This window comes from Cebus imitator, unplaced genomic scaffold (genome assembly GCF_001604975.1).
Source record: "Cebus imitator isolate Cc_AM_T3 unplaced genomic scaffold, Cebus_imitator-1.0 Scaffold668, whole genome shotgun sequence".
NCBI classification, from domain to species: Eukaryota; Metazoa; Chordata; class Mammalia; order Primates; family Cebidae; genus Cebus; species Cebus imitator.
This window is the reverse complement of record NW_016107983.1, coordinates 622969-646977: the sequence shown is the minus strand read 5'-3', so window position 1 is coordinate 646977 and position 24009 is coordinate 622969. Positions and strand designations below refer to the sequence as shown.

The 24009-nt window shown below is 48.4% G+C and overlaps 2 protein-coding genes and 1 pseudogene across 6 annotated transcripts in view; 2 read left to right on the top strand and 1 right to left on the bottom strand.

Moving 5' to 3' along the window:
* RMND5B (required for meiotic nuclear division 5 homolog B) overlaps nt 1-8419 on the top strand; it is a 15167-nt gene extending 6748 nt beyond the window's left edge. For 2 of the 4 annotated variants that reach the window (XM_017518294.2, XM_017518292.2), the window contains 9 exons: nt 682-832; nt 3231-3376; nt 3502-3642; nt 4278-4378; nt 4593-4759; nt 6128-6293; nt 7383-7485; nt 7579-7733; nt 7819-8419. In XM_017518294.2, coding sequence (XP_017373783.1) covers nt 694-832; nt 3231-3376; nt 3502-3642; nt 4278-4378; nt 4593-4759; nt 6128-6293; nt 7383-7485; nt 7579-7733; nt 7819-7882 — 1182 coding nt within the window. In that variant the 5' untranslated portion in view covers nt 682-693 and the 3' untranslated portion in view covers nt 7883-8419. Of the gene's footprint in view, nt 1-681; nt 835-3230; nt 3377-3501; nt 3643-4277; nt 4379-4592; nt 4760-6127; nt 6294-7382; nt 7486-7578; nt 7734-7818 lie in introns of all 4 variants that reach the window. The other 2 variants (XM_017518293.2, XM_037734815.1) reach the window with 2 other exon arrangements.
* An 897-nt stretch (nt 8420-9316) lies between these two features.
* NHP2 (NHP2 ribonucleoprotein) lies at nt 9317-14349 on the bottom strand. Of its 2 annotated transcripts, XM_017518296.2 has the most exons (4): nt 14026-14349; nt 13876-13945; nt 10779-10884; nt 9317-9704 (listed from the first exon to the last, which is right to left on the bottom strand). In XM_017518296.2, exons 1-4 carry the CDS (start codon nt 14183-14185, stop codon nt 9579-9581), a joined length of 462 nt encoding a protein of 153 aa, XP_017373785.1. In that variant the 5' UTR covers nt 14186-14349; the 3' UTR covers nt 9317-9578. The 2 variants fall into 2 exon arrangements, with proteins under 2 accessions (XP_017373785.1, XP_017373786.1); XM_017518297.2 differs by lacking the exon at nt 10779-10884 and having other exon boundaries at nt 9323-9704.
* Nucleotides 14350-15627: 1278 nt separating this feature from the next.
* LOC108295922 lies at nt 15628-16131 on the top strand (annotated as a pseudogene).
* The last annotated feature ends 7878 nt before the right edge of the window (nt 16132-24009 follow it).

Sequence of the window (24009 nt, the reverse complement as noted above, 5' to 3'; positions counted from 1 at the left end):
TTTTAATAGAGACAGGGTTTCACCATATTGGCCAGGCTGGTCTTGAACTCCTAACCTCGTGATCCACCCACCTCAGCCTCCCAAAGTGCTGGGATTACAGGTGTGAGCCACCGCACCTGGCCTAAAATTTTTTTTTTTAATTAGCCAGCTATAGAAGTACATTCCTGTGGTCCCAGCTACTCAGGAGGCTAAAGTGGGAGGATCTCTTGGGCCTTGAGGGTCAAGGTGGCCAGGGAGCTAAGATTATGTCACTGGACCCTAGCCAGGGCAACAGAACAGGAGGTTGTTTCAAAAAAAGAAAATACATACGTGTAATATGATGTTACACAGTATATGGTTTCTAGTTAGAAGGTATTGCCAGCTAAGGGCTCTGCGAGGTCCGCTCTGTCTTCTGATTTAAAAGGGAGATGAACAAAGATTAAAGCATGAAAGGAGTTGAAAATGGAATAATTTTCTCACCATGATTCAGAAAAACCCCGTCTTCATACCAGCCTGCATCCTCCACTGGGCATCCCAGTGGAGTGAGGAGATGGGATGTTATACACACCTATGTTTTGGTAAGCAGGGAACATTGATACATGATGTGGGAATGGTGAGAGGGATCTGAAGAGGTAGTCTGGGCACCCTGCCTGCTATGCCACCATGGCCCAGATGGGGCCTGACCCAGCTGACCCTCCCCAGGCCGAGGCCACCATGGAGCAGTGTGCATGCGTGGAGAGAGAGCTGGACAAGGTCCTGCAGAAGTTCCTGACCTACGGGCAGCACTGTGAGCAGAGCCTGGGGGAGCTGCTGCACTACGTGGGCCAGCTGCGGGCTGAGCTGGCCGGTGCAGGTGGGTGGCCACCCTTGCAAGTGCCCTGCGACAGCCTCCCTGAGGACATGGGAGACCTGAAGCTACTGGGTGACAGGGTTCTGGAAGGACGATGATGAGGATGTTGGTACCTGCATCTCTAGGCCTCCTTGAAACCGGGTAATGACAGTCTCTAAGCTATTTCAAAAAGCCCAGCAGAAATTATTAATTTACCTGAGACGATTCTCATTTACATTTTGTTTTCAACTTGCTTCTCTACTGTTAGCTTTTTTTTTTTTTTTTTTCCTTTTATAAATTTTTTTGTGTGGAGATAGTGTCTATGTTGCCTAGGCTGGTCTTGAACTTGTAGGGGCTCAAGTGGTCCTCCTACCTCAGCTTCCCAAAGCACTGGGATTATATGCATGAGCGATCAGGCCTGGCCTGTTTTTAGCTTTTAAAGGTAATTTCAAATTTACAGACCAGTTTCAAGAGTAGTATAAAGAACGGATATAACAATCAAACAAAAAAAAAACAAAAAAACAAAAACAAAACAAACAAAAGAACAGATACATAACCTTTACTTAGATTCACCAACTGCTCATATGTTGCCATATTTACCATTATCATTGCTTTTTAATCATTTGAAAAATAAATTGCAGCCGGGCGCAGTGGCTCAAGCCTGTAATCCCAGCACTTTGGGAGGCCGAGACGGGTGGATGACGAGGTCAAGAGATCGAGACCATCCTGGTCAACATGGTGAAACCCCGTCTCTACTAAAAATACAAAACATTAGCTGGGCATGGTGGCGCGTGCCTGTAATCCCAGCTACTCAGGAGGTTGAGGCAGGAGAATTGCCTGAACCCAGGAGGCGGAGGTTGCGGTGAGCCGAGATCGCGCCATTGCACTCCAGCCTGGGTAACAAAAATGAAACTCCGTCTCAAAAAAAAAAAAAAAGAAAAAGAAATTGCAGATAACATAGCCACAAGCCTTCAATGTGTATTTCCTAAAATCAAGGGCATTCTCTTACACAAACACAGCGTTGTTATTAAAACCAAGAAATTGTCGGGCACAGTGCCTCACACCTGTAATTCCAGCACTTCAGGAGGGTGAGGCGGGTGGATCACCTGAGGTTGGGAGTTTAAGACCAGCCTTACCAACATGGAGAAACCCCATCTCTACTAAAAATATAAAATTAGCCGGGCATGGTGGCACATGCCTGTAATCCCAGCTACTTGGGAGGCTGAGGCAGGAGATTCACTTGAACCTGGGAGGTGTAGGTTGCAGTGAGCCGAGATCATGCCACTGCACTCCAGCCTAAGCGACAGAGCAAGACTCTGTATCAGAATAAATAAATAAATAAAGTACATTCTGGATGGGTACGGTGGCTCATGTCTGTAATTTTAGCACTTTGGGAAGCCGAGGTGGGTAGATCGCTTGAGTCCAGGAGTTCAAGACCAACCTGGGCAACATGGTAACCCTGTCTACCAAAAATATGAATGTTAGCCAGTCTCATAACCCAGTTGCAAAATTAATAAATATATACATACAAAGATGAAAATTTAAAAAATAAAGTACAACTCAGTGGTTTTCAGCATATTTACAGAGTTGTACAATCTTCACCACTATTTAATTTCAGAACATTTACTTTTTTGTTTTGAAAACATTTTTATCACCCCCAAAGGAAACCTAACCCATTGACTATCTCTCCATTCCTCCCTCTCCCTAGCCTCTGGCAACCACTAATCACTTTTGTGTCTCTATAGATTTGTCTGTTTTGGACAGTTCACATAAAAGGAATTATACCACATGTAGCCTTTTGTGTCTGGCTTGGTTAACATGTTTTCAAGGCTCATTTATGTCACAGCCTGTATCAGCACTTCATTCCTTTCTGTGGCTGAATAATAGTCCATTATATGGATGTGCCACATTTATCCACTAGTTGATGGACATTTGGGTTGTCTCCATATTTTGGCTATTGTAAATATTGTTGCTATGAATATTCATGTACAAGTTTTTGTGTGGACATATGTTTTCTTTTGGGTATATACTTACAAGTGGAATTGCTGGATCATATGGTAACTCTATGTTTAACTTGGCAGCTAAATACATAGAATCCTATGTATGCTATAGTCCATGAGTTAAAATAAATACTTCACCCATAGTAAGTGCCAAATCATCTTCATTTCACAGCAACCTGTAATTTTACAGATGAGGAAATGAAGGCTCCCAGAGGTGAACTGGCTTTTCCCACTTGACTAGTTCCAAGTCTGACAGTTAAAAAGTGGCAGGACCTGGAAAAGAAGCTAGTTCTTTAACCCTGGCGTCCTGGGCCAAGGGACTGGCATTTAGAATACAGGAGACAGAGCTAACCTCTGGGTCTGCTGCCACATCAGGTGTTCCGGGCTGCCTCCTCTGTGTCCTTATTCTACTTTCTCTGCAGCCCTCCAGGGAACCCCTCTCTCGGCCACCCTCTCTCTGGTGATGTCACAATGCTGCCGAAAGATCAAAGATACTGTGCAGAAACTGGCTTCGGACCATAAAGACATTCACAGCAGTGTATCCCGAGTGGGCAAAGCCATTGACAGGGTGAGCATGTATGTGGCCAGCTCCAGGACTGGGGTGGGAATATCCTGAAGTTGGGATGTACAAGGACTCAAAGGAGAGCCAGCGAGAATGCCCGCATCACCAGGCCCTGTCTCTTTCTTTGTCAGAACTTCGACTCTGAGATCTGTGGTATTGTCTCAGATGCGGTATGGGACGCACGGGAGCAGCAGCAGCAGATCCTGCAGATGGCCATCGTGGAACACCTGTACCAGCAGGGCATGCTCAGCGTGGCCGAGGAGCTGTGCCAGGTACAGCCGGGCCGGGTGGGTGCTGACAACCTGCCTGCTCTGCCTTTCACCTGCTAGCTTTCATTATATGAAGTCCCAGCCATGCTTTAAATCCATTTATTTCCTAAAGGAAATCAGTGGCTCTGCCAGAAATAGAAGGTAGCTTTAGAAACATATATGATGAAATGAGAAGTTACTCATTTCTAGTTAGAGTTGGTTGCCAGCCAGGGTTCTGAGCTGAGGCCTGATATCCCTTTATTGAAAAGGGAGATGAGTGAAATGACAAAGTAGTACTTGTTAGGTGTTAAAGACACACTGGTGGTAAAAGTAAAGATTATCCCTACTGTACTAGGAGGATTGAAGAGGAATAATTTTCTTGCCATACAACTCAGTGCATGGCCTGGGGACTGTCTCCACTGCTACGGTTGTGGGGTGGGGTTTGCAGTCTGCACTCTGGAGCTCAGCATGTCACACTCAGCCACCCCAGGACTGAGATGGGAACCAGAGAGGCCCAAATGGCTGGCAGGAGACCAAATTCCTCAAGCAAAGCCCAGATCTCTCTGGCCTGTCTTTCTGGGTGAGCTTTTATGATCTACATAGTAGAGAACTTTGGAAACACCATCTTCCGTGGTGAGATCTCTTCTCTCTCCCTATAGGAATCAACGCTGAATGTGGACTTGGATTTCAAGCAGCCTTTCTTAGAGTTGAATCGAATCTTGGAAGCCCTGCACGAACAAGACCTGGGTCCTGCGTTGGAGTAAGGAGGCCCTTGGGTGGGCCGGCAGCACTCTGCTCCAACCTCTCAGGGCAGAGGGCTTGACTGTAGTCTTCACTTCACCCAGATGTACTTGACCTGCCTCCAGCCCTGTCACAAGAGCCTCACACAGGCTTTTGGGGCCCTCCGCGCAGGTCCTGGCTCTCAGGTCCTAGCCCACACCAGCTCTACACTAAACTGGCCCCTTTCTTCCCAGATGGGCCGTCTCCCACAGGCAGCGCCTGCTGGAACTCAACAGCTCCCTGGAGTTCAAGCTGCACCGACTGCACTTCATCCGCCTCCTGGCAGGAGGCCCTGAGAAGCAGCTGGAGGCCCTTAGCTATGCCCGGCACTTCCAGCCCTTTGCTCGGCTGCACCAGCGGGGTGAGTACCCGGGGGCTGGGGTTGTGCTGCCTGGCCCAACAGATGTCTGGATGTGGTGGGTTACATCAGGCTTCCAGTCCCTGCACCCATGTGGGGCTGTCTGTTACCCAGATGCCTTTCCCCAACTAGAAACTTCTTTGACCCCCTCACTGTGTCCAGGATGAACTCTAAACTCAAGGCCCTTCCGCTGTCACCTCTGTCATACCTTGAGTTTATACCTTCAGTGCAGACCACCTGGGGTCTTCATGCCTGCCGTGTACCACACCACACTCAGAGCATGCCATGCCCGTCCCACCTGCTCTGCCTCATATGCCTCTGTGACCTTGACAGCCTATGGAAAAGTCCCTTAAAAAAAAAAAAAAGACTTGTCTGGGCATGGTGGCTCACATCTGTAATCACAGCACTTCCAGAGGCCAAAGCAAGCAGCAGATCACTTGAGCTCAAGAATTCGAGACCAGCCTTGTTAACATGGCGAACCTCTGCCCCCACCCCATCTCTACAAAAAATAAAATTAAAAAGACTCACTTGAGCTCTCTTCCTGTCATGCTATGATTTCCAGACCTGGAATCTAAGTCTCACTGTTGAGATGCTAATGAGTAGTAACCTGTACTAACTTGTTTCTTTAGTTCCACTCATATTTATTATTTTTATCTCAAAATAAGTATGAAAACCAAGCCATGATTTTATTTTTTATTTACTTATTGTTGAGACAGAATCTCACTCTGTTGCCCAGGCTGGAGTGCAGTGGTATGATCCTGGCTCACTGCAACCTCCACCTCCCAGGTTCAAGCGATTCTCCTACTTCAGCCTCCTGAGTAGCTGGGATTATGGGTGTACACCACTATGCCCAGCTAACTTTTTCTAATTTTTAGTAGAGATGGTGTTTCACCATGTTGGCCAGGCTGGTCTCAAACTCCTGGCCTCATGTGATCCACCCACCTCAGCCTTCCAAAGTGCATGAGCCAACAAGCCACGATTTAAGTTTTAGCTAGATACTGCTGCCTCCAGAGAGCTCTGAACCTGGGGTTGCACTAAATGGAGATTAGTGTGGAGACACTAGCACCAACCTGAGACATATTTGTTCCTTGATGCAGCTGGGGAGGAAAGAAAACTGGAAAAGAACTGTCTTTCCTGATTCTGTGTTAGTAATGCCTCTTCTTGTCCTCCAGAAGCAGCCTGGACCTCCATCTCTCCCCACTAGATTTTATGGTCAAATTTGCCTGAGGGTGTTTCCATCCTTGCTCAGTCTGCTCAGGGGTCTGGGAGTTGCTGGGCTCAGCATATTGTGCTATACAGTCTGGCCATCCCCTTAGGGGGTGGACCCAGAGCCCTGCACCCCCCTGAGCTGCTGCCCTGGTTGCCTTGTAGAGATCCAGGTGATGATGGGCAGTCTGGTGTACCTGCGGCTGGGTTTGGAGAAGTCACCCTACTGCCACCTCCTGGACAACAGCCACTGGGCAGAGATCTGTGAGACCTTTACCCGGGATGCCTGTTCCCTGCTGGGGCTTTCTGTGGAGTCCCCCCTCAGTGTCAGGTACAACCCAGCCCCGTGAGGGCAACAGAAGTGGGAGGGTAGAGATGGAAATCATCATTTTGCCAAGGCCCTGCCATGTGCCAGGAACAGTGCTCAGTGCTTTCAGAGACCGAAACTGGCTTTCTTAGTCATTCTTCAGGAGAGGAATTACCTGTTTTCATAGTTAAACCGAGACTAGGAAGAGTTATGACCTGAGGTCACCATGAGGTCAGTGGTATGGTCAAGGTTTACATTTTGTAAGGTCTCCTGAATGAAGTCCCTGCCTGTCTTGCACCTCACCCTGGATCATGGCAAGACCTAACCAGCTAACCCACGGCCCTCTGCAGCCCGCCTTCCTCATGATCTCATGTCTTAAACACCACTTGCCTTCAGGGGAGACGTGAGTGGTTGGGTAACATGTATTCAGCACTGCGCAGACGCCTCTCTCACAGCTCACAGCAACCCTGGGAGGAGAGGCACTGTTATCCTCATTCTACAGATGAGGAAATGGAGGGTCAAGATGTGCACTCACTTGCCCAAGGCCTCACAGGGAATAAAGGGCACTTGGACCTGACCCCAGAGCCACACAGTCCACCACAGTGGACAGTTGTCCTGTGCCTTATAGGATATTTAGCATCTGAGGTTCCAGCCAATAGGCTTCCTTCCCCATGCAAGTGTCATAAGAACTGAATACCCAACCTCCATTTTTTAAGCAGCCTAGTTGGTAGCTACCATTATAAAGATATGTTATGACTACATAGCTGGGTACAGCCTACAGGCAGGCTGGGGCACTTTGGAACTGATCACTGTCCCCCAGTCATACCAAGGACTTTTCATTCATTAGGATGAGCAGATATCTGCCCCTAGAGCTATAGGAAGTCTTCCCTGTAGGTTCTCAAATTTTGGGGTACATTAGAATGAGTCTAGAGTCAGACATACATTAAGCACATATGTGGCACCTTACGAACAATGTGAGGGATTTTTGAGGACCGATTTGACCGTGCGCCACTTTAGAGCCCTGTCTCAAGGTCCATGCTGAAGCATGGCGTGCTAGCCCCCTTGCCTGTCTGCTGTGCCTGAGCCACTCTAGCCCCTGTTTCTTGTCTGCAGCTTTGCCTCTGGCTGTGTGGCACTGCCCGTGTTAATGAACATCAAGGCTGTGGTTGATCAGAGGCAGTGCACTGGGGTCTGGAGTCACAAGGACGAGTTACCGGTGAGGCCTGACCCAGGGAGTCGTGGGCAAGAGGCTCTGGGGAGGACAGCCATGACAGGAAGTAGAACTCACCCCATTTGCTGCCCTTCCCAGATTGAGATTGAACTAGGCATGAAGTGCTGGTACCACTCTGTGTTTGCTTGCCCCATCCTCCGCCAGCAGACGTCAGATTCCAACCCTCCCATCAAGCTCATCTGTGGCCACGTTATCTCTAGAGATGCACTCAATAAGCTCATTAATGGAGGAAAGTAAGTTCCCTCTGCTCTACTCCACCTCGGCTTGGCTCTCCTACTGGCCACCCCTGAGACATTCTTGGTTCTCCTCTCTTTGCAGGCTGAAGTGTCCCTACTGTCCCATGGAGCAGAACCCGGCAGATGGGAAACGTATCATATTCTGATTCCTACCTGGAAGTTTGTTGAAAGCAGTTTTCACCTATGAGCTTTGCTCTGTCTCAGTCGGGTGGTTAGCTTCAGTGGACTGCTGTTGGTTTGAGTGCCTGGCTGAGGAGTTCTGTGGAGGGGAGGATTGGGGCAGCCCTTTGGCAAAGGCTGAGGAGGGAGACGGACCAGCCCACACCTGGCAGCTGGCTCTGTGGCATAAGGAAAGGGAGATGCTGACCTCTCTGCTCCTGCTGCGTCTTCCAGTTTCTATTTGCCCTTGACTTAGTAGCAACCGACAGAGTGGCAAAGGACCTGGTCTTTAGCAGCAGACATCCTTCCACCCCTGCACTCAGCCAGGTCTCTTGCTGCCGCCATGCCAGTGCTATGTCCACCCTTGCCCCTCAGCCCAAGGGTGTCCAGTGGTGGCCCACATCTTCCTCCCGCTGTACAGCCTCAACTGTTATGTACCATCTCCCACTGTAAATAGTCCCAGTTAGAACGGAATGCCGTTGTTTTATAACTTTGAACAAATATATTCACTGCCCTTCTCATTTCTCCTGGCCAACCTTTAACCTCACTGACAAATTATGACCACATGTCTACCGCACACAGGTGCTGGGCATGGCCTGGTGGCTGCTGCAAACAAAACCATGGTCAGCAGGTGTCGAGTGTGCAGGCAGAAAGAAACCAACTTGCATCTCTGACTGGGGGATCTTAGATGTCAGACCGCAGGCAAGGTGCTTTTACGTATACACATACCAGACCTTATTACCTCCATAGGAGAAACCCATGTAACAGGATTCAGGAAAATGAAATGACTTGCACAACACGGCTCACAGCTTGGAAGGGAGACAGCTTGGAGTTTTAACTAGATCTAACCCTCAGGCCCAAGCTATTTCGTTTATTCCAGGGTGCCTGAAGCTTGGTCGCTATGTGTACTGAGTCCTGTGCAGGACGTCTGACAGCAGGAAGGGGCCAAGTCTAAAATGTTTTAAGGGATTGGGTTACTAGGGCCATTATGTTAAGCAAGAGAGATGGCCTGGGGGGGATACATTTTAGCTTCATATTCCTATTTAAAATTTACTGCGTGGGTATGTAAATTGCTTCCATAAGCTTCACAGTGGCAGTTAAAGCTCCTGGGGGAAAGGTAGGAATGGGGGTGTTTCCTGATGTGGGGGCTTTAGGTTTCTATGAAGTGGGTCTGTGCCCTCTGCCTTATCTGACAGCCCCCATCTACCCTGGAAGAGGGAGTTGAAAGCGCTGGCATGGGTAGCAGGACCAGTTTGCATCTGGAACCAAAGTACCCAGTGCTGGGCAGCTGAGCATTAGCACAGAACCCTCTGAGTTCTTCAGGCTCTCTGGTGAGGGAGACTGGAACACTCTTCCTGCCCACCAACTCCTTGGCCCCACCAACAGCTGCTGCTTAAGAAAACACCCACAGACTCACCACATTTTAGTTTTAGCATTTACTTTTCCCACCACACATTCACTTAACAGTGGATGTGTTCAGAACAGCCTTCACTTAAGTTCCATGACACTGATGAAGAGAAGGCTGGCGTTACCTCATGAAAGGGCTGTCAGAGCTGCCTGGGAAGAAGGCGTGCCTTGGGGAACTGGGAAGATGCCGTCAGTGTGGGTGGGCAGGACAGCCAGTCATCCTGCCGCCAGCCCAGTAGCTTCCCGAGGCAGGTGCCTGGGTGCTGCCGGGGGCCCTTACAGGGCTAGGGGCAGGGACTGCACCTCCTCCAGGCACTCGTCGTAGGCCTCCTGGTACTCCTCATGGGGCTTCACCATTATCACACAGGTGGGGCGCTTGGAGCCTGCAGCTGCACCCAGGTCCTACAGAGGGGAAGGAAGTGCTGTTTGGAAAAAGGGCTATATAAACTGTATGACAGGAAGTCATAACTGATGACCCACCAGCCTAATCTGGCCCACAACTCTGTTCTATTGGGTCCACATTCTATTTAAAAGCATCTTGGATTGGTTGCCATCATTTAAACCCAATCAGACCTTCGAGCCATGGTTTGGCCACACAGGGCCTACATTCCCATGTGGCAACTATGAAAGGGCTCCAGCCCAGCAGGGGTTGTCCCCACAGACAGGGCCTGTGCTGTCCAGGTCCCTTCCACCCCCACTTCCTGTGCTTCAGATCTGGCCCCTGCTATGTAAGATAAGGACAGCAACAGGTCCCTTTGAGCCTAAACCCACCTAACAGGACTAACATGGGTGAAGCATCTTAGCTTACAAAGCTCGTCCACATACATCTGTTTGTTTTCATTCTCAGAGTCCACAGAAAACTGACAATTCAGTTCTTCTCATCACCTGGATAGTAAGCTCCTTCAGAAAAATAGGGCCTCTCCCTGCTTTACCCCAAGAAGTGATACTGTAGGTACTCAAGATCCACCCCCAGCCTTTTTTCTTTTTCTTTTTTTTGAGACAGGGCCTCTATCATGCAGTCTGGAGTGTGCTGGTATGCGATCATGGCTCACTAGAGCCTTGAACTCCTGGGCTCAAGTGATCCTCCTGCTTTAGCCTCCCAAGTGGCTGGGGTACGGGCATATGCCACCACACCCAGCTAATCTAAAAAAAAATTCTTGTAGAGATAGAGTCTCTCTGTTGCCCAGGTTAGTCCTCAACTCCTGTCCTCAACTGATCCTCCCATCTTGGCCTCCCAAAGCACTAGGATTACAGGTGTGAGCCACAGCACCTGGGCTGGGATTCCCATTTTACAAGATGAGAATGAAATGTAAGAGGTAACTTATCTGTAGTCCCATAACTAAGAAGATGGAGCTGAGAATCCATCCAGGCCTGTCTTAGCTCCAACCATCCTGGCTCCCCATCTGTCCTGCTACGGCAGACAATATTCCAGACACCCCAGGGCTGACCAAGGTCAGGGGGCCATGTGCTCCTTACCGTCTTAGAGGGGATATAGACATAGGGCAGATTTCGGTCCTCACACATGACTGGGAGATGGCAGTATACCTCAATGGGCAGTGTGTCCCCTGCCAAAACCATGATCCTGAAATGAGAGAACCACTGTTGTTCTGGCTTGCTCCTTCTCTCTTTCAGCTGTAAGTGCTGCCCTGGGCTGGGTCTTAGGGGTAGAGAGACAAAATTGTTTGGTGAGTGCATTCTTCTGGGGAGGCGATCTCTACCTCTTGGCAACATGTAAGTGCCACCGAAATGATGTAGTGCTGGGACAACTGAAGTACAGATGGGTGTCAAGGAGTAAGAGCTCAGCTTTCCTTGGAGGGTCAAAAAAGGTTTCAACCAGGAGGTGACACTTGAACAGAAAACTGAATGACGACTGTGTGTCAGAGAGCCCATTGAGGGTCTGGGGGTGGGGAAAGCATGTGGTGGGAGAATTGGAATGGCACCAGACACAGCTGGAGGGCTGGGGAGACTGGTAGGGGACACCTCCAAGGCCTTGAGTACCAGGCTAAGAAGCATGGGCTCTGTCCAAGAGTGGCAGTGAGGCAATGAACCCTTGCCAGAGACTCCTCAGCCAGGGTTTCTAGCTGGCCAGATGTCAGGACTTGGGGGCAAGGGCCTTAGGAGCCTGAGGACACAGAAGGAAAAGTCTGTTTTCCCAGGCTGGGTAAAGGCAGATACACCAGGACTAGCTCCCCTTCTGTTAAGCGCCTTTAACTGTGAGTTCCTCATAGCCTTGTCCTCAGCTGCCCTCTCCTCAGTACCTTCTTCCTGGCTGACCGGAGCCACTGCCATGGGGTCAAGTGCCATCAATGTGCTGATAACTCCCAGATCTACTTACTATCTCCAGCCTGGCCCTCTCTCTTCCAACCTCCAAACCCCTATAGCCATCTGCCTATTTGACAGTTTTCCTGGTGGGGGGAGGGGAGGAAGTCATGTATCTCTAAGGTACCTCCAAAACTTATCAAAAACCAAACTTGTGATCTTTATTTTTGAGATGGAGTCTCACTCTGTCGCCACGCTGGAATGTAGTGGCATGATCTCAGCTCACTGCAGCCTCCATGTCCTGGGTTCAAGTGACTGTCCTGCCTCAGCCTCCCAAGTAGCTGGGACTACAGGTGCACGCCACCACACCGGCTAATTTTTGTATTTTTAGTAGAGACGGGGTTTCACCATGTTGGCCAGAATGGTCTCAATCTCCTGACCTCCTGATCTGCCCATCTTGGACTCCCAAAGTGGTGGGATTACAGGCATGAACCACTGCACTTAGCCAACTTGTGATCTTTCTGGTCCCCCTCCACTGTTCACATCTCAGACCGAGCCCTCTGTCCCTCCAGCTGGGTGTGTCAGAACCTAGAAGTCAATACCTTCTCATTCTCCACATCTAAAAGTCCTCTCAAATCTATTTCCTTTAACTCTGTCTCCACCATCACCTCTCCAGGACTACAGTAGTCTACTATCTGAACATTCCCAAACCTACTCTTACCTCTCTAATCCTTTCATCAATTGTCAGAAAAATCTTACGTTACAAAAAATAATAAAAATTATGTCACTTCCTGGCTTTAACCCCTAATGGCTTCCAAAGCACTCAGTACAAAAACTAAATTTACTGTGGGCTACAAGGCCTCCTAAGAAGGGGGCTCACCAGACCCCCCCTCTTGCCCTGAGGCCCATTCTTTCTTCTGGCAGGATCCTCCCATCCCACTACAAAATTAATCCCTGTGCTTTTTTTTTTTTTTTTTTTAGACAGCATCTCGCTCTTGTTGCCCAGGCTGGAGTGTAATGGCATGATCATGGCTCACTGCAACCTCTGCCTCCCAGGTTCAAGCAATTCTCCTGCCTCAGCATCCTGAGTAACTGGGATTACAGGAGCCCACCACCATGCCTGGCTAAATTTTTTTTGTATGTTTAGTAGAGCTGGGGTTTCACCATGCTGGCCAGGCTGGTCTTGAACTCCTGACCTCAAGTGATCCACCGGCCTTGGCCTCCCAAAGTGCTGGATAACAGGTGTTAGCCATGCGCCCGGCCATCCCTGTGTCTTAAGATCTCAGCTCAAATGGGACTACTGAGAGAAACTTCCCCTGATGTGCCCTCCCAACTAGGTTAGACACCATCAAGCATCAAGTCTGCCCAACATCACTGATCTCTTGAGCACCTTCAGTTTCACTTCTTGGGATAAAGCAGGGAAAGGCCCTATTATGAAGGAGCTTACCATTTGGCCTGAGAGGGTGATACAAGGAAGAAAAATGTAAACAAGCTTCAAATTTTGATAAATGCCATTAAGAAAAGTGGGGTAATGAAACAATTCTCACTGCATTCTGTTATTTTCCTTCATGGTTATCACAACGTGTAATTATTTGTGTGTGTGATTATCTGATCAATGAATGTCGTTGTTTCTCCCATAGCACAGTGCCTGAAAAAGAGTACACAATCATTAAGGCTGCCAGGTGTGGTGGCTCATGTCTGTAATCCCAGTGCTTCTTGAGGCTGAGGCAGGAAGATCTCTTGAGCCCAGGAGTTCAAGACAAGCCTGAGCAACACGACGAGACTCCTGTGTCTCTGCAAAACAACAACAACAACAATTAGCCAGGTGTAGTGGCGCAAGCCTGTGGTCCCAGGATCACTTGAGCCCAGGAGGACGAGGCTGCAGTGAGCTGTGATTGCGCCACTGCACTCCTGCCTAGGTGAGAGCTAGACCCTGTCTCAAACACAAACAAAAGCATTAATACTTAGCCCTTTAAATACAGAGTTGGAGAGGGGCCACCCCTAGGACAGATTCAAGGCTGAGCAGATTAGGGCGAGGGCCCGAGGTAATCTGAGGCATGGAGCGGAGCCTGGGGAGGAGGGTCCCTGAATGAATGAAGCTGTGTCTAAGGAACTTGGCTTACACAGTTCGCTTCACCCTGGAATTCACTTTAAACTCATATCGGTATTGTACTAAAGGGACTTTACTGACTGCTTAACTGGCTTCTGTATATGGGGCTAGGTCAGAGTCAACATTTTACTGCGCGCCTACTACGTAGGGATTTCTCCGTTAGCGTTTAAGAAATGCAAAATCTAAAGGAAAGAGGGTTCTTACCCTTTTTCTCCTTTGTTGACAAATTTCTGAACCTCTTTCACCCCGCGCCGAATCTGCTTCTGCTTCACGGCTGCAACGACAGAAGAGTGGGTCGGGGGCCTCTCCACGCCATCCGCGCCCCAACCCGGGCCACCTCGGCTCGCGCCTCACCTTTCTTGATGCATTTGTAGAGCTTCCGCGTGAGGCGACGAGAAGCCAGGGGCTGCGCGATGGGGTTTTGGTTGACCAGCAGCTCCTGGTAGGTGCGCTCCCCGGAGCATGCCTCTGCCTGAGCCTCGGGCCCGTCGGGATCTGCCTTTATTTTGGTCATGGCAGCTGCCGCGGAAACCTAGTCCCAAGGAGGCGCGACCACGCGGTCCGCAGCTTTAGGCATCACTTCCGGGTTACCAGCTGCACGAGAAGCCGCCGTGCAACACGGCCAATCAGGAAACGAGGTCTCCGACTCAGTCCTATCGTTGATGCTTAGCTTCGTAACTACGGAGCAGAGGGGGGCGGAGTCATGATCTTAGGGGCGGGGCCACCCCCGACCAAGGAGCGGGGCGGAGCGGATTAGGGCGGAACCGAGGGAACGTGAGGCAAGGAGAGGGGCCCTGGGGAAGCAGGGCCTGAGGGGGCGGGGTCGGGGCCCGGGGAGGCGCTGGAAAGGGCGCTTCCTTTCTTGCATAATTTTTCTTTCTTTGTTTTCTGACCCTTGGACCCCGATGCGCAGGTGTGAAAGATACAGAGCAAGGGATCACCCCACTAACCTGCGTCTGCACCGTTTTTCTCCAGATAGGGCGTGGCTCGCTCTCTTCCCGCAGGGTTCTGCTCTAGTGTTTTCCATGGGAGAGGTTTCCCCGGTGACTTTATCTAAAATTGCAGTCCCCTTCCTCCCCCACCAGCATCCTTTCACCCGTTATTTTCCTCGCAGTTCTTACCCCTGCCTGACGCTACAAACGCTGAGGGCCTAGCTGAGAAGTCAGACGGCGCTGAGGGGAGGACGGCTGGAGCGAAGCCAGGAACAGTCGAGGGAAGGCTTTGGGGACTGAGGTCCCTGGCGGGCGCGGGGAGAGCTGTGAAGAGCCACGCGCTGGATGGGTAGAAGGCTAAGGGACAGAGCCGCCAGGGAGTGGGGGGCGGTGGCAGGCCGAGATCCAGTGGATCTTGGTATCTCTGTTAAGCCTCTTCCACTGTGTTTTGGAACTCTGGATGGATATTAATTAGATAATTGCTAAAAATGACTAACTTGTAATACTAATTACCTTTGATCCTGATGTGGCAAGCCTGCCATTTTTTATATTGCTAGAATAAGCCAGTAAATAGAAACTTAGAAGTGTTCTGGTGGCTGTGGGAGCACAGGTCAGTTAAACTAACTTAAAAATTGGCCTTTCCCCAGTGTGCTGGTGGTCCCAGCTACTCAGGAGGCTGAGATGGGGTTTGCTTGAGCCCAGGAGTTAGAGGCTGCAGTGAGCCATGACTGCACCTGTGAATAGCCACTGACAGTCTGGGCCACCGAGGAAAACCCTGTATCTTAAAAACAAACAAAAAAAAAAACCTTTTAACACTGGAACAAAGGTGCAATAAATTTTGTTTGTTTTGCATTAAATAAAAACAAAATAGGTTTTTATGCGGAGGCAGTGGCTCATGCCTGTAATCTGAGCACTTTGGGAGGTCAAGGAGGGCAGATCTCTTGATGTCAGGAGTCCAAGACCAGCCTGGCCAACATGGTGAAACCCCATCTTTAATAAAAATACAGTCCTTTCGGCCGGAACCGCCATCTTCAGGAATTCGCCAAAATGACGAACACAAAGGGAAAGAGGAGAGGTACTCGATACATGTTCTCTAGGCCTTTTAGAAAACATGGAGTTGTTCCTTTGGCCATGTATATGCGAATCTATAAGAAAGGTGATATTGTAGACATCAAGGGAATGGGTACTGTTCAAAAAGGAATGCCCCACAAATGTTATCATGGCAAAACTGGAAGAGCCTGCAATGTTACCCAGCATGCTGTTGGCATTGTTGTAAACAAACAAGTTAAGGGCAAGATTCTTGCCAAGAGAATTAATGCGTATTGAGCACATCAAGCGCTCTAAGAACCGAGATAGCTTCCTAAAACGTGTGAAGGAAAATGATCAGAAAAAGAAAGACGCCAAAGAGAAAGGTACCTGGGTCCACCTGAAGCGCCAGCCTGCTCCACCCAGAGAAGCACATTTTGTGAGAACAAATGGGAAGGAGCCTGAGCTGCTGGAACCTATTCCCTATGAATTCATGGCATAATAACACAAAGGTGTTAAAAATAAATAAATAAAAGACCTATGGACTGTAATATATATATATATATATATATATATATAAAATAAAATAAAAATACAAAAATTAGCCGAGCATGGTGGCATGGGCCTGTAGTCCCAGCTACTAGGGAGGCCGAAGCAGGAGAATCACTTGAACCTGGAAGACAGAGATTGTAGTGAGCTGAGATTGCACCACTGCCCTCCAGCCTGAGTGACAGAGACTCTAAAAACAATAATAAAATATTTATTTTTAATTCAGTGCTTTATTTTGTTTATTTATTTACCTATTTTTAGAGATGAGATATCAGTATATTTGTTGCCCAGGCTGGCCTTGAACTCCTGATCTCAAGGAATCTCTGCCTCAGCTTCCTAAGTAGCTGGTACTATAGGTGCACCTGCATCTAGCTTAAAATTTAGTATTTTAATTTTATTTTTTTTATGTTTATTAGAGACAGGGTTTCACAATGTTGGCCAGAATGGTCTTGATCTAACCTCCTGATCTGCCCGCCTCAGCCTCCCAAAGTGCTGGGATTACAGGCATAAGCCACTGCACCAGACCTAAAATTTAGTGTTTTAATAAGAGAAATTATGATGTAATCCATCTTAACCTTAGACCTCCCAAAAACTCTTCACAAATAGAAAAATACATCAGTCATTAATCAACATGCTATATAAACAGTAAAAAACAATCTTTAAGTAAATAAGGTTTGTACATACAATGTAAAAAAAATTGATCCTTTAAAGGTTTTTGTTTTGCAATTTCTTTCTTTCTTTCTCTTTTTGAGGCAGTTTTGCTCTTGTTGCCCAGTCTGGAGTGCAATGGCAAGATCTTGGCTCACGGCAACCTCTGCCTCCTGGGTTCAAGCTATTCTCCTGCCTCAGCCTCCTAAGTAGCTGGGATTACAGGCATGCGCCACCATGCCCAGCTAATTTTGTATTTTGTATTTTTTTTTCTTTGAGACAGAGTCTTGCTCTGTCACCAGGCGCCGGGCTGGATGGAGTACAGTGGTGCAATCTCAGCTCACTGCTATCTCCACCTCCTGGGTTCAAGCAATTCTCCTGCCTCAGCCTCCCTAGTAGCTGGGACTACAGGCGCACACCACCATGCCCAGCTAATGTTTCTATTTTTTAGTAGAGACGGAGTTTCACCATGTTGGCCAGGATGGTCTCAATTTCTTGACCTTGTGATCCGCCCGCCTCGGCCTCCCAAAGTGCTGGGATTACGAGCATGAGCCACCACGCCTGGCTTAATTTTGTATTTTTAGTAGAGATGGGGTTTCTTCATGTTGGTCAGGCTGATCTCAAACTCAAGACCTCAGGTGATTCACCTGCCTCAGTCTCCCAAAGTGCTGGGATTACAGGCGTGAGCCACTGTGCCCAGCCTGTTTTGCAATTTCTTTAGAAAAGATAGCTCCTTCCTGAGCTTTAGGTTACTGTCAGCTTTTGCCTTCCTGCTGAGAACTTTGCTGAACATTCCCCACCACATACTCTCCCCACCCTTCTCCCTCCTCTTCTGTCTTGTAATAGTGGTTCTGCTCCTCTCTGGAAATCCTTTCTTGAGTGTCATGTGAGATCTGTGAGAGCAGCTCTGTGGCCTCCTCCAAGCTCACAGCTGGCAGGACTCTGCAGGGCAGTTTTCTGTTCTTGTTTCTGAGTGGTGTTTCTGCTTTTTAGGACAGATGAAAATGTGCCAGGATCACCAAGGGGAGAAGTACTGCCAGCTGCGTGCATGGGGTACAATGAACTCTGTCCACAAGAGTGATAGAGAATTTCATTCCTGAGAAACCCAATTCAAACAAATTCAACAAATGTGTTCGCTTGACTGACATCACTCAGAGCCTCAGTTGCGAAGTCCTTTCAGTTCTTACATGGACGAAAGAAGAAAGTTAACGTTTATGTGCCGAGCATATTACATACAATATCTCATTCAGTGCCCACCAAAAAACACCTTTATTACCTTTACCATATCTCTTAGTCTGGTAAAGACTTTACCATTCCTTTGCCAGGAATATACACCTTTATATTCACAATTTACTGAGACACATAAAGGTGAATAGTTTGGTGTAGCTCACACAAAGCTGGATTTGAACCCAGGTCCACTTGTTTCCAAGCCCAGACTGTACCCATACCTTGTGATTTGACATTTGACTTTAGTTCTAAAGGATATGTAAATAGTGAAAGTGTAGACACCTCAGCTTGGCCCAGGTCACACGTGTCAGCATTTTGAGCCATAAGACAATGAAGTGCTGAGAACAAATATGTCCTCAGAAAACCACACTGTTTTCTTGGGATTTTTGTTTTTGTTTCTGAGGCAGAGGCTCCCTCTGTCACCCAGGCTGGAGTGCAGTGGCACGATCTGGGCTCACTGCAACCTCCGCCTCCCAGGTTCAAGTGGTCTTACTGCCTCAGCCTCCCAAGTAGCTGGGATTACAGGTGCCCACAACCACACACAGCTAAGTTTTGTATTTTTAGGAGAGACGGCATTTCACCATGTTGGTCAGGCTGGTCTCGAACTCCTGACCTCAGGTGATCCACCCACCTTGGCCTCCCACAGTGCTGGGATTACAGATGTGAGCCACCGCGCCAGCCTGTTTTCTTCTTTTGTTGTTAACACACTGTGTATTTCTAAAGCTGGACTCAGAGATCTGTTATGGATCCAAGCTGTTCTGCATGACTTTATTGATTTTTTATTTTGTTGAAATGGCTACTTGAGCTTACTCTTTCTTTCTCTCTCTCTCTTTCTTTCTTCTTTCTTTCTCTTTCTTTCTTTCTTTCTTTCTTTCCTTCTTTCTTTCTTTTTCTTTCTTTCTCTCTCTCTCTCTCTCTTTCTTCCTTTCTTTCCTTCGAGAGGGAGTCTTGCTCTGTCACCCAAGCTGGAGTACAGTGGCGCAATCTTGGCTTACTGCAACCTCTGCCTCCTGTGTTCATGCAATTCTCATGCCTCAGACTCCTAAGTAGCTGGGATTACAGGAGTGCACCACCATGCCTGACTGATTTTTTGTATTTTAGTAGAGACAGAGTTTCACCATGTTAGCCAGGCTGGTCTCAAACTCCTGACCACAAGTGATTCGCCTACCTTGGCCTCCCAAAGTGCTGGTATTACAGGCACTGTGAACCACTGTGCCCAGCCAAGCTTACTTTAAGCAGTGTACAGTGAGTGATAACATAATGATTAATGGGCGCTAGTCAGGGCTCTAAATGACAAGTGACTTTAGGCAAGTCATTTAGCCTCTCTGGGCTTGAGTGCTTCACCTATAAAGTGAGAAAGTTAGATCTAGGTGGACTAACGTCTCATCTTTTAAAAAATTGGGGAGGATTTTTAAAATTTAATTTACATATATATATATATTGAGAGAGAGAGAGAGAGAGAATCTCCTGTATCGCTCAGGCTGGAGTGCAGTGGCTGAATCATAGCTCACTGCAGTCTTGAACTCCAGGACTCAATCAATCTTCCCACCTCAGCCTCCTGAGTAGGTGGGACTACAGGCACACACCACCACGCCCCCTAATTTTTGTATTTTGTGTAGAGATGGTGTTTTGCCATGTTGCCCCGATTGGTCTCTAACTCCTGGGATCAAGTGATTCACCCAGCCTCAGCCTCTCAAAGTGCTGGTATTACAGGCATGAGCCACCTCGTCCAGCCAAAAATTGAGATATCAGCAGGCATAGTGACTCACACTTGTAATCCCAGCACTTTGGGAGGTCGAGGCGAGAGAATCTCTTGTGCCCAGGAGTTCGAGGCCAGCCTGTAGGAGGATGACCTGAGTCCAGGAGGTGAAGGCTGTGGTGAGCTGTGATTGTGCCACTGAACTCCATCCAGGGTGACAGAAAGAGACACCCACCTCAGACAAACAAAAAACAAAAAATGCTTCTACACTTTTAGAAAAAAAAAAAAAAAAAAAAAAAGAAAATAGAAACGCTGTATCCTTTAGCTATTACCCTCTGACCTTCTTGTCTTTCCTGAACTCTAAGCTACCACTAATCTACTTCTGTCTCTATAGATTTCTGTGTTCTGGACATTTCATAGAAATGGAATCACATAATATATAGTCTTTTGTGACTGGCTTCTTTTCCTTAGAATTACGTTTTCCAGGTTTGTCCATGCTGGAGTGCAATGGCGTGATCTCAGCTCACTGCAACCTCTGCTTCCTGTGTTCCAGCAATTCTGCCTCAGCCTTTCTAGTAGCTGGGATTACAGGTGCGTGCACCACCATGCCCAGCTAATTTTTGTATTTTTATTTTTTTTATTTTATTATTATTTTTTTTTGAGACGGAGTTTCACTCATGTTACCCAGGCTGGAGTGCAATGGCACGATCTCGGCTCACCGCAACCTCCGCCTCCTGGGTTCAGGCAATTCTCCTGCCTCAGCCTCCTGAGTTGCTGGGATTACAGGCATGCGCCACCATGCCCAGCTAATTTTTTGTATTTTTAGTAGAGACGGGGTTTCACCATGTTGACCAGGATGGTCTCGATCTCTTGACCTTGTGATCCACCCGCCTCGGCCTCCCAAAGTGCTGGGATTACAGGCTTGAGCCACCGTGCCCGGCCAATTTTTGTATTTTTAGTAGAAACAGGGTTTTACCATGTTGGCCAGGCTGGTCTGAAATGCCTGACCTCATGATCTGCCCACCTCTGCCTCCCAAAGTGCTGGGATTGCAGGCATGAGCCACTGTGCCCAGCCTAGTGCTTTATTATTAAATAATATTCCATTGTTTAGATATACCACATTTTATCCATTCATCAGTTCATGGATTGGGTTGTTTGGCTATTATGAATAATGCTGCTGTGAACATTTGTGGACAAGTGTTTGTGTTGGTATATGTTTGCTGTTCTCTTGGGTAGATACCTAGAACAGAAATGGCTGGGTGAAATGGTAACTCTATGTTTAACTTTTTGGGGAAAGTCCAGGCTGTTTTCCAAAGTGGCTGCACCATTTTACATTCCTACCAACAGTGTACAAGCATTCAATTTCTTCACATTTCAACCCGTTGTCTGACAAATCCAGTTTCTTGAAAAGAAACATTTCATAGGTACTTATGAACAGAAGCCACGTCTGTGTCTCCAGTGGTGGCGAGACAAAATAGTAGATCCCCACAGCAGTATCCCCAGATCCAGGGCACCTATAGCAAGGGAATGGGTTATTTAGAAGGGATGTGTGGACGAGTGAAGTATGCTAACATCAAGGCTATTTGACTTAATGGTAGGATGTATGATAAGTACAGTCTCATACACAAGGAACAATGGATACACTGGAAATCTTGAGGCCTTCCTGGAACAGGAGTTAATCAGAAGCCAACATAGTAGATTAGCATCCAAGATGGAGTTGCTTTAGCCTCCACAGAGGAGTCTGAGGTTCACAGCAACACTGAGAGGGAGGTAGAGAGATTTCCCCTCTGCCCCCTGCCCCATGCATGCACGTCCTCTCCCATCGTCATCTTCCACCCGAGGACACATTTGTTACAATTGATCAGCCTATGTTGTCACATCATTACCGCCCAGAGTCCATGGTTGATGTGAGGGTTCACCCTTGGTGTTGCACATTCTATGGGTTTGGACACATTTATAACATATATCCACCGCTGTCTCACACAGACTAGTTTCTGCCAGGGTGCTCTGTGTGGAGGTGAGCCACAGGAGGGATGGCACCTGTAGGCTCTGGCCACGGGGAATGGGCAGCCATCAAATCCATTATCAGCCACAGAGCCCCAGTGGCAGTTGGAGACAGGCTTTACTCTGGGCCACCAACCAAAAGCCTGAGCTTTTCCCAGACAGATTTGGTTTTCGTTTTTGTCATTTTTGAGATGGAGCCTTGCTCTGTCACCCAGGCTGGAGTGCAATGGCCCAATCATATCTCACCACAAACTCCTCCTCCCAGGCTCAAGTGATCCTCCTACCTCAGCCTCCTGAGTAGCTGGGACCACAGGCGTGCACCACCACACCCAGCTAATATTTACATTTTTTGTAGAGACAGAGTCTTGCCATGTTGCCCACGCTGGCCTCAAACTCCTAACCTCAAGCAATCCTCCTACCTTGGCCTCCCAAAGTGCTGGGATTATAGGCATGAGCCACTGCCCCTGGCCCCAGAGACGAAATTTTTGTCTGGGGCTTTCTAGAGGAGCAAGGTGGTGGCGGATGCCAAGTGCAGCTGCTGTTTCAGTGCTGACTCTCAGTTCCTGCTCCCTGGGCCTGGGGGGCCTGGTGGCTTGGTCTCCCCTGCGGTCCCCTTGCAGCCTTTCCTGGGCTGCGGCCCTCGACACCTCTTCCATCTGTTACCTTCTTCTATTCACTTGCCATGGTCTCAAAAATCAGGAAAAGGTTTCCTCTGTTGGGGACTTTCCCTCTCATTTTCTTTGCTGTTTTGCTAAAGGCTAGCAGGTATTGTTGGGGGTGTGTGTATCTTCACATGTGCACAAAACCTGCCCTTCTCCACAGCACCATGCTGCCACCACTGCTTAACAGGACTCTTGAGCAAGTTCTTTTTTTTTTTTTTTTGAGATGGAGTCTTGCTCTGTTGTCCAGGCTGGAGTGCAGTGGCGCGATCTTGGCTCACTGCAACCCCTACCTCCTGGGTTCAAGCAATTCTCCTGCCTCAGCCTCCCAAGTAGCTGAGATTACAGGTGCCCACCACCATGTCCGGCTAATTTTTATATTTTTTGTAGAGATGGGGTTTCATCATTTTGGCCATACTGGCCTCAAACTCCTGACCTCATGTGATCCACCCACCTCAGCCTCCCAAAGTGTTGGGATTACAGGCGTGAGCCACTGCACCTGGCCTCTTGAGCAAGTTCTTAATGGCCACATTTTTTGTGCTGGAAAATGTCTTCCCTTCTTTTAGGACCCTTGGAGTTGACACTGACGTTCCTGTCAGACTTTGTTATTTTCATTGTTGTTTGTTTGTTTTCGAGACAGTCTCCCTCTGTCACCCAGGCTGGAGTGCAGTGGCGCGATCTCGGCTCACTGCAACCTCTGCCTCCTGGGTTCAAGTGATTCTCTTGCCTCAGCCTCCCAAGTAGCTGGGACTACAGGCACGCACCACCACGCCCAGCTAATTTTTGTATTTTTAGTAGAGACAGGGTCTTGCCATCTTGCCCAGGCTGGTCTTGAACTCCTGACCTCAAGTGATCTGCTACCTCGGCCTCCCAAAGCACTGGGCTACAGGTGTGAACCAATGCACCTGGCCTCCTTCCAGACATTGTGCTATGGAGTTGTGGGGGCCAGGACCATTAGCCCCCTAGAGATTCACTGAAAAATCACTGGCACAAGGGCAGACAATTATTACAAGTGAAGGGAATCTCAGGAGGTTTGGGTCTGCACCATGCATATTGGACTTTGCATTCATTCAGAACAACTTACTGAGCATCTTTATGTGCCCAACACTGTGCTAGGCATTGGGGGAGCCATGGTGAGCTAGACAGAGAGTCCTGGCCTCCCAGGGGTTCCACACGGGAAAGTGCCACCCGTGGTAGCAATATAGGACTGGAACCTAGGAAGGGATCTGGGAAAACTGCTCTCTACAGAAATGCTGGATGGGATGGGGTAGAAGAGGGTACTGGGGAGACCTAGGGGTGAGGAGGGAACGGGGGCAGGGTCTGCTGGGACAGCCACCCTTATTGCTTACTGCAGCCTTCTTCATGGTTGAATCTCCCCATCCTACGGTGAAGGAAGCTGCAAGAGGTGCCTGGTGGAGAGTCCGTGCTCAGAAATCATTTGAACAAATGACTTTTGTTATGGACTTTCGTTCATCCCCCGAGGCTCCTGGGGTACCACTGCAGGATTTTAAATTGGGGAGCTGCATGGTTAGCTTTGTTTTTGGAAGAGCATTTAGGCTATGGCAGGGGAAACAGAGGGTGAGCAGGATGCCTG